Source organism: Corvus brachyrhynchos, unplaced genomic scaffold, assembly GCF_000691975.1.
Source record: "Corvus brachyrhynchos isolate BGI_N302 unplaced genomic scaffold, ASM69197v1 scaffold1, whole genome shotgun sequence".
In the NCBI taxonomy this organism is placed as follows: Eukaryota; Metazoa; Chordata; class Aves; order Passeriformes; family Corvidae; genus Corvus; species Corvus brachyrhynchos.
Window position 1 is genome coordinate 4,660,319 of NW_008237222.1, and position 10,028 is coordinate 4,670,346.

Sequence of the window (10,028 nt, forward strand, 5' to 3'; positions counted from 1 at the left end):
TGGCGCCTGCCCGTCCACGGCTCCCCGGCCCCGAGCCCGCCGCGCCTCTCGGGTCGGGAACCGAAAGGGCACCACGGGGCAGCTCTGTGCCTGGGAACGGCCCTGAAGGAGTTTCCCCCCTGCTGTTGCATCAGAGTGGAGTTGTCTCCAGCCGCCTGTGGTCCCCTCTGCAACTTCGGGCTACCTTCCGTTTTGTCCTTAGGTTGTAAACCTCCATCAGCTATAGGTGCTCCTTTTATCTCAACCTCACACTCACCCCCAACACCTCTCCCCCCGTTACCGTATGGATTTGACAGAAAATTCTGCATTTTAGGCTAGGAACAGTGCTAATCTTACGTTTTGCAGAGAGAGTATTATACAGTCTTTTGCATCCTTTGTGCAACTGCTGTATTGGTAAACTGATGCATTTATAATTAACCATATCATTCCCACTTGTTTTTCTGCCTGCTGGCACAGTTTGGGCTGTAAGTGTGCAGTTTCAGGTCCTCATCAAATACAAAGTCTAAGGTTGCTGGGACAGCACTTGGGTCTCTAGGTAGGGCTGCCAGCAGTCCTTGAAGATTTAAGAACAAAATCAACTAAGCCTCTCACTAAGCATCTCTGTTTAATATAAGAAACTCAGATTTCAGCACAATTAGGATGGGTCATCTGCTTAAATTATAGCTGAAGTTCAAGTGTGTGCTTTAAGGAAGAAAAATCTGCTGGAACTTGTCATAGTTTGTAATGCTCTTGTGCTCAAATTATTGCCTGGCTTGTTTGAGCTGCATCTATGATGGCAACAAGCCATCCATATAAGAATTCGGTGTCTTAGACCATATTACCATATTGCTCATCTTAAAACTTTCAACTTGAAAACAAGTAATGGGGTTATGAATATGCTTGCACAACTTGAGGGGTTTTTTGGTGCAGTTGTTGTGTTCTAGAACTTTTTTATGTTTTCATGAAAAATGTCATGACTAATGAAAGGTTTTAATCTCCTGGGTTATCAACTAAATCCCTCATAACCTAATTTTTGATGGTATGCTGCATCAGGTAGGGTTTTTTTTTAGCTGGCTAATTTGCAGTACATATTATCCATAAACACCGACCATCTGTTGTCTATGTTTCTTATAATTGTGGCTCAGAATATTTTACTCTTGATAAACTAACTTCCAAACAAGATTTCTTTTTCCAAGAGTCACTAAGAAAACACAAGCATTACATGATGACTGTATAAACTAAAATTGGCCAAGGAAGAATTTTTGTTGTTATTATATTCATTTGAAATAAATAAGATTGAGGTAGAAGTGATTTAATTAAGAGGCTCTATTCTTTCTTTGATTATTATAATTGCATATGGTACATGATATCACAAGTGCACCTGTACTCTCTTTAACAGGTTTCATTGAGAATGATTCTGGAATATGAGTTTTGGCAAAAGCTCCATTGACTGCTAAAAAAGTTCAGGTTTTTTAAGACTTAGGAGGATTCACTGTGATTTCCATTTTCTTTGACAAGTTATGAATGGTTTGATATTATTAAGCATACCCAAGACTGAAAAGTTCAGAATAAACTGAAATGTAACTGGAACATATCCATATGCATTTTTATTTTTTCGTGAAAGCAGTAATGTAATATGTGCAAGTACAGATGACTAAATGGAAGTGTGATTTTTGCTCATGTCAGCATAACTGGGCTGGTTTCATCTATAGGAACTGCTAAGTGTTGACTTTCACAGGTACAGGCTTCAGCATTTGCTTGCTGCAGAATATTTTCCTGCTGTGGGTAACAGCCTAGTGTTCTGATAGTTCTGATAGCCAGGACATGCCAAGAGCTTGGATGTGGTGCCTGGTTGCACCCTTTGGAGCTAGGGGCACCTAGCACATGTCTGTTTTCACGTGCTCCGGTCACACCTTGGATTTTGCCCCATTTGCATTCTGATGGTCTGTCCATGCTCCTTGATAGTGGGCGCATGTAGTCCAGTAGGGATGATGCAGGAAAAAATTTGTGCTAGTGGGCATAACATCTTTTTATTTAATATAGGCCAAGAATCAGCTATTCCAGACAGAAGCATTGTATCAGGAATGTGGAGGAATAGAAGGTTGATGGCATCGCCTAATGGGACACACGAAGAGAATTGTACAGAGCCAGGTAAGATGGGAAAACTTTGCAATGTCCTGTAAGCTCTTGAGATGTATTGAGTAGTTTTGTCATGACCAACCAAGCTGCATTGATGTGTAACCACCAGCGTTAAACTCAAAAAACCCCAACAAACTAGGACTGTTCTGTGTAGAAATAAGGTTTATTGTGCTACATAATGACATGATTTTATGTATCAAAGGTAATGTTTAGTTAGAGGAGTGTTTTGGGATCATTGTGAGACTAGTGCTGACAATTTGATTTCTGTAGTTTTGTTCCTTTGGTGATTATTCATTTCTGTCCAGCTGATGCTGTGTGTATTGCACAAGTCATGAGAGCTGTGCTCCTCTTAAAACTGTGGGTAGCTAAACATGCAGTGTTTTAGATGGCATCTGAGCGCAGTGATTTATGTTCATTACCATTACACAGTTAATCATGTTTTGCTAGTTTAATGATAAACTATGTATTCAGAGTAGGAATTTATGTTGTGTGGAGGGGGATGATAAGTGATATGGAAACCCTGGAATCCATTTTACTTCAGGATATCTATCTTGGCCAGGCAAAAAAAAAATTGATTGAGGGCAGGAATAGATGATGCATTTTAGTATCAGTGTTAGTCCACAATGCTTTCATCTTCCCATCTGTCTTTCCAGTGTGTATTTCCTTTCTCTCTTTCCTGCCTCTCTGTGGTTTATGGTGTGTGGGAGATGAGACATTTTGCCAATGGCATTAGCCAAGTTAATATAAAGTTCAGATTTTTTTTTTTAATGTGACTCTTTGATAGCAATGGAGTCTATGCCTTCTTGCCAACAGTGTCAAATGAGTTCTAGGATACCATCAGCCCCAGGTACTAGGAGAGTTTGGAGCAGTATTCCTGCCCTCACTTACATGTTTGTTGTAATACTGAGGTGCCTGTTGTATAGATTGAGGATCACTACTGTGCTTATACACTCCTAAAAGAGGGGTGGAAGAACATTGCTCAAAGTATGTGGGTCCAAAAGTTTTAACTGTATCTTCTTGATGTCCAAGAGCTTCCCTGTGCTTTTGTTACAAACTTCATGGGTCAGTTTGCTGTTGTCTGCATCTGTAACCTTATGATGCTCTTGATTTGTATGGCAAAGTTGTTCACAAACAAGAAAGAACACAGAAAGGACCTTCTGGAAACACGTAATGATTCTTGATGAGTAGTCAGAAAATACTATTCTTTCCCACTTCTCTTTCATTTTCCTCCATGTGTGTGGATGCATCAATGTGATCATGTATGTTTGCACATACTTGGCAGCATACTTGGAGTCCAGGCAATGGAGGCCACAAAATTGTAGAAGCTAGATCAGAAGGATACCTGTCAAAGTTCTGATGGGGACTTCCATTTAGCATGAATGAGAACTTTTTCGCAATGATATGATAAAACTACCAAGGCAAAAACATGCATGTAAATTGGAATTCCGGAAGCAATGCTGACTTCTTCACATGTTTAAAACAAATAGTTCGGCTTCCTCCATTCTTCTAAAATTGTAAGATTAAAGAACAATTGGAATAGATAAATACAGCTGGGTCATTTTGATGTGCTTTCTGAAATTCAGGTCTCTGAGGTACACTTTTCTCTGTAACCACAAGAGATGGACACAAGGGAGGCCCAAATGTGCCTCAGGATGCTGAAGTTCTAAGAAAAATATCACAAGACTTGCGTTAAATTAATAATTTCCAGTCACAGTGATGGTGGTAGCCTTTCTTTTAAAAAGTGTTTCTTCAGTTAGAACACAGATTTCCAGATCAAATCTGTCACAGGATTGCAATTGTAGCATTTTTAATCACTTCCTGTTATTCTGCAGTTATGTACTGCTTATCACTGTGTATCTTCTGCAGCTGAAGGGGGAATTGAGATGCTGCAAGAGTGACTAGATGTAAGCTGCAAATAAAGGGAACATCTGAAAATAGCTGAAAGTGATGTTTGTTGGGCAGGAGTGGGTCCATAAGAACCCATTGTTGTTGTTGTTGCTCAGTAACAACTTCTGTAGATTTGGGGTAGGGTTTTTTGTTGGCTTTGTTTTTTGTTCTTTTGGTTTTTTAGTGCATGAGATGCTGACTTGCTTTTTTTTTTCTTTTTATTTCTTTTCATTCTTGTCTGGTAGCCAGGGATTGAGATTTATCATGTAACGAGAAGGTAGCAATGACTGAACACTCATCAAAAAGGAGCAAGTAGCATAGCTCATCTTTGTGGGAATGTAGCTTCCCATGAATATACACATCCCATGATGTGTAATCACATGACTACAGAGAGAGAAGTCCCAGGAAAGGTCAAGAGACTTGATGGAGATTGCATAGAAAATCGGTGAGAGTGTGGATTTTCAGTTGGAATATGAATACATCGTTCCCTGTAGGCTCCTTTATGAGATGTAGTTATTCTTACCTGTGTCATTTCTGTGTCTGCTCTAAGCATGAGGGGCCATACAAATGCATGGCTGTATGTATGGTATATAGCAGTTTTCTTTTGTTATGTGGATGTTTTTATATGTTTTTAGGATACAAGGATTTCATAGTACCTTGAGAAATACCGGTTCTTGCTGAGAGCCTGTTAATCCCCTGTGTCATTGCTGTGCCATTGATGTGCTCCCTTTTCTTTAGCTTTCCACACAAGTCTGCAGCTTTACCTCCCTTTTTCCAAAGGCTTTCAATGAAGTTAATATATTTACCACTTCACACAATTTTCTTATTTACGTGTAAGTAAATAAAATAAAAATCCTTATTGTTAGAAATGGCAGCTATAGAAGTTTATAAGACCATGAGATCCCTGCACTTCATGACACTGGCAAGAAAGGCTCAGCCTTTGTAATATATCTTGGGATAAAAACTCCGTAAACTTCTAGAAGTAATGTTAGAAGCTTGTGGGAGTTGCTATCTTCCAGAAACTCACATAATCTACACTGTTTGAGATTAGTCTCATTTGCTGAAGTAGATAATTTTGTATTGTGTTTTTCTGGAAACATTGATAATGTTTCTGGGGCCATTGTAGCAGAAGAGAAAAAATGCTGAAGTCTTGGCAATGCTGTTTTTAACAAGAACCAGAGGACCCTGAAAAATGAAAAGAAAATATATGTATGTGTGTGTATATAACTAGAGGAGATTAAAGATTCCATTAAAGATCCTTCCTGGCTTTAAACTTCCCCATTGTTGAAAGCTCCTCTGCCATGATAAGATATCGGTCTTTATGTTGTCCTGTAGGCTAAAGGGCTTGTCGATTGTATGTAGAAGGCTCTTGACTTCAGAAATTTCATGAGAGCCTGAGATTTTTGAATTATGAATCTTATGTTTATTTGGTGTTGACTAACTCTCTGGATGGCTGCTGTGGGTATTCCTCTTGGAAGGAAACCAAACTACCTTTTCTTTATGGGTCTGGGTAGATTTCTGTGGGAGGAGGAGTTGACCTGACCCTCACTTAAAGCAGAGAGATCAGAAAGGAGGAGTAGTTGTCTCTAGCATCTTAACATATCTCATTAGTTTGCAACCGATTTTTTTGCCTTATCCAAGCTCTCACTTCCATCTGCCATCAGCTCGCTAGCTTGCGGTGCCATCTGCCCAGCAAGTCTGATTTGTAGCTTCTCTGCTCCAATGGCTTGCCTCTTGTTTCAAAATGTTCCTATGTCTCCATGTCCTCCAGAACTCCAAGTAATGTTTCCAGGGCACTTACAAGGTGGGGTGACTGGGTGTCATGATGTTTCTTACCACGTCACTCCACTGGGGCATGTTAGGCTATTAAACAACTGATCCAGACTCTGCTGTTGAGAATATTTTCAAGTAATCCCTGTATACAGACAGAAAATATTTTTTTTTTCTGTGAATCAGAAATGTATGGGAATTTATTTCCATTGTCTTCTGACATTAGTCAGTGAGTGGCCTTGAAGCAGAAAGGCAGGGGGATTTTCTTGCCCATGGTTTGTCAACCATGGACAGTTCATGAGCTACACTGGTTTTAAATAGTTGGTGATTTGGTTCAAGCATGTTCCTCCCATTGTTATTAGTGGCTAAAGATTAGTTGTGGACTGGGGGGAAAGATGGTTAGCATTTCTTCCTGAGCCGTGCTGCATTTTTAGTTTACAATTAAAAGGCACATTGTAGCAATGCTTTCTGTTCTTGCAGTGAGAGTAAAAGAATCAGTCCTCTACAGTAAAGTGTATTTTCCAGTAGAATGTGTGCAGCTGAGTTCTGACTCAGGATCAAAGTCATTAAGTCTGTGTATATTTTACACTGTTAGTTATAACCTTGGGGACTCATGTAAGATGTGATGCATTGTAGAGGAACTATAGAAGTCTTAGACAGTTTTGTTAGTGTACCATAGACAGAACAAGAGCCTGTTATTTTTTGCTGCAAAAATGGATGATGACTAGAGAAGACAGGACTGACTCTTCCAAGCAATTTTCCAAAGGTGCAGAAAAAGTTATTTCTTACACACTTGTAGTAAAGACATTATAGGAACTATTGATTTCCATTAGTTTTATTTAACAAACACAGTGCTTATTTAAATGCATAAGTCTTAACATGATGGATTGATGTATCCTTTTTTTCCTTAGTTCTTATAGAAACCTTAATATAGAAGATCATAAACTTAGAGTAATAAATGCTGGTGGAATATGTAATTTTGTGCTGATGTAAATTTTCTTTAAACAGTGTGATAGTATGTATTTCTTTTAAACAATGCGCTCATGATCTTCCCTAGATCAAACTTCCATTTCGTAGCAGGGATAAATGCCTTAGACCTCCACTTTAAGGATGTGGTATTAATAATTTCACTGTAAACCTTTGTTTCATGAACAGCCTAAAAATTAGTAAGCTCAGCATGACCTGCATGTGCTCTTACTGTGCATTCATACAATACCTAGCACAGAAAGACCATGGTCTCATTGAGATAATACAGGCAATTACTGTGTTCTGTTATTTGCAAATATTCCCCACTTGCATATTAGTCAGACTTGTTCTCTGCCTTGATGCATAGAATATGTGAAACTGTTGCAGTATGATAGATTTATCGATAGTGCATAAATGTGGATTTAAAATATTTTGTCACTCCAGTGTGTTATGCCCTGAAAGACCAGGAACGTTATCAGCCATAAACATTCTATTTTTGTATTGGTCTAAAAGGAAATGAAAATGAGGAAAGGCTTAAGAAAAAAATTCTTAGTTACTTTATGCATATGGTGTTCACATAACATATAGGTGCAGTGTCCTGTGAATGTGTATTTATTGATGTAGTTGAAACACTTACTAATCAGCTTGCATGTAGCTTATTTTTGTAGCCCCTTGTCATATGGTGGTGGGGTTTTAATTGTTTGGGGCTTGCTTCGGGTTGTTCCCCCTCACCCTGTGACTCCAGACTCCCTCTTGACGCTGTAGATGCTGAGTGGTAAACTTTATTGATTGTGATCTCATTTGTATGGCTTCTGATTCTGGGGAAGATACATGTGTGACAATGTGAAACTACTTCTAGTGGGATAGTTGATGGCAAATGACAAACACTTTATTACAAGTTTTTCTTATGTGACTGCCAAGGTCTCTTAAATCAGAATTCACACCTATGCTGAGGTTGAACTTCTGACATTTTTGTATGGCCTATGAATGTGGGTATTAAATGGTTATACACGTAGGTGTAGTTGAAGTTAGCTGGGAAAAATGGAGGGGTTTTTGGTTGTGTTGGGTTGTTTTGTTTTGTTTTGCTTGTTTGTGGTTTTTCTGTGAACCAGTGTAGGAAATGTGCTTTGACTGAACATAGAATTTGGAAAATAATCATCCTTCTTTTTGAGCTGTTCATTTTCTAGCAGCGTATTAATACTGGCATCCAAAATAGTAGAAAGAAATGAGACAAACATCTCTCTGTGCTTTGACTCAACCTGCCAGCAGCATCCCCTGGAGAACTGAGAACAGAAAACGAGCTCCAGGGTAATTTATCCATTTCACCAGGTCTAGGTGTCAAGTTTGCTGGAAGCAGTTTAAACACAGTAAATTAAGGTCTGACTAAAATGTCATGTAGAGATGTAGTAAACAAAGGCAAATTAAACAAATAGTATTTTCTTATGTTACTGTATATTCTTAAACCTAGTAAAAATATTACTTAATATAATCTTCATTTCATATGACTCAGATTTATTTACAGTTGGCTTGGGTCCAGTTGAAGCACGCTGTGGATAAGGACTTTTATAAACTAAGTCTTTGCTTTGAAACCAAGAAGCAGGCCTTAAACAAAAATTCAAATTTTTAAAATGTAGCCACTTCAGAACTAAATTTAATGTCTGTGGACGCAGGTTCATACTTGAAACATCCAGGTTGAATGCTCTGGAGTGCTAGACTAAGATCTCAAGTTTCCTCTATTAGCCCAGCTTTAGTATTTAGATACCTGATTTGCCTGTATTTCAAACCACATTACCTGAGCATTCCTTAGATGTTAATGTAGCAATAGTGCAACATCTCTTTTTCTGTAACTGCAGACAACTCAGCCAGAGACCAGCTGTGTAAATTATTGGCCTGAGGTGAAAGAGGAAATGTGCGATAGAATCAAGTCCAGACACCTCAGTTTAGATTTGGGCTCCTGGAAAAATGATGCTTGAACGAAAGTTTGGGCTAGTATGACCTCCTGAAGTTCCATCCAACCTGATCTGTCCTGTGATATGGTATGGAAGTCAAATGAATTACATTTCACTCAGGATATATGTGAAATCCTGAATTTGGGATTTCAAAATCAAAGTTAACGAGACTTGGGCGTGCAGCTCTCTGTGGTGTTGCTGACTGATTCACCTTTAGTGGGGGATAATGTGCGTGTATTTGGATACGTTCTTCTCTAGTATGACTGTGGAGATAGACTGTTTTGTGGATATGTGCCCCATTTTCCACTCAGAAAATGGTGATGTTGGTATAAAAGGTGTGTTTAAATGTACCCATCCTTGTCCATGTCTGATATCACTTCTGTGATGTTGTCTTGTACTTCAGCTGAGACTGAAAGCACTGGTGTCTCACCTTGTATCATGTGCAGTTGTTACCGCACCTGACATTCGTAGGAAGTGGGTTGAAAAGGCCTTGTAAATCAGCCTGTGAGCATTAATCCATACTTCAGGGCTTGGCCTAGCACTGTCTTTACGAGATACTGGTTGCTTGACAGAAGCTAAAACACTGGATTCATCTCTTCATCTCTGTGCTCTCAGTGTTTCATCAGTCTGTGGCTTGGACCACCAGTGTGGAGGATTCAGACAAAACTGTACAAGCGCAGAACTGGGCTGCAGGGAAGTAGATTGTGAAATGCACCTGGAGATAGAAGATTGTTACCAGAAGCTGCAAGAGGAATGGAGAAATTTGGGGGTTGGAATTGTGGTGTAGAAAGGCTAAGATTATCCTGTCAGGCATCCTGGAGCTGGAGGATAGATGAAAGAGACATGTGAGTGAAGGGAGACTGAATTTGGATAGTGAACCATGGGAGAATCTTGGGAATAGCAAGGCAAAGAGGTAGGCCCTGGGAAGTAGTAAGCAGAAAAATTGATAAAAGAAAGTGAAAAATCAAAATGTAGAGAGAGGTTTGGTTTTTGTTGGGCAAGAAATCTAGAACTTCATTATGGTAAATTAGTTTTAAACTTTGTTCTGCCAATATTTCTGATAAAAACCCTGGTTTTTTCCAAAGTTATAAATTTTATTATACATATTTAGTTCTGTATTCATTATGACAATGACATTTTACAGAATAGATGTGGTTACCCACCTAGCAGGCTGAAACCTGCTGACAATTCAACTGGCATCAGTCCTATTCTACCAGGAGGCAAGACTTTCAGGCAGTAAAGAGTGGTGGTTTTCTGTATTATTTGAAGTTGACAGGCATTGAAGACTTTTTAGTAGAAATTGTAATAGCAATAGTAACCGAGTCAGATTAATTCCTG

General features: G+C 39.0%; 1 protein-coding gene across 1 annotated transcript in view; it reads left to right on the forward strand.

Annotated features, from left to right (window-relative positions):
* SLC24A4 (solute carrier family 24 member 4) overlaps positions 1–10,028 on the forward strand; it is a 99,563-nt gene that overhangs the window by 10,177 nt on the left and 79,358 nt on the right. Inside the window, 1 exon segment of the mRNA XM_008629716.2 lies at positions 2,023–2,130. Within this exon segment, the coding sequence (XP_008627938.1) occupies positions 2,064–2,130 (67 nt within the window). The 5' untranslated portion in view covers positions 2,023–2,063.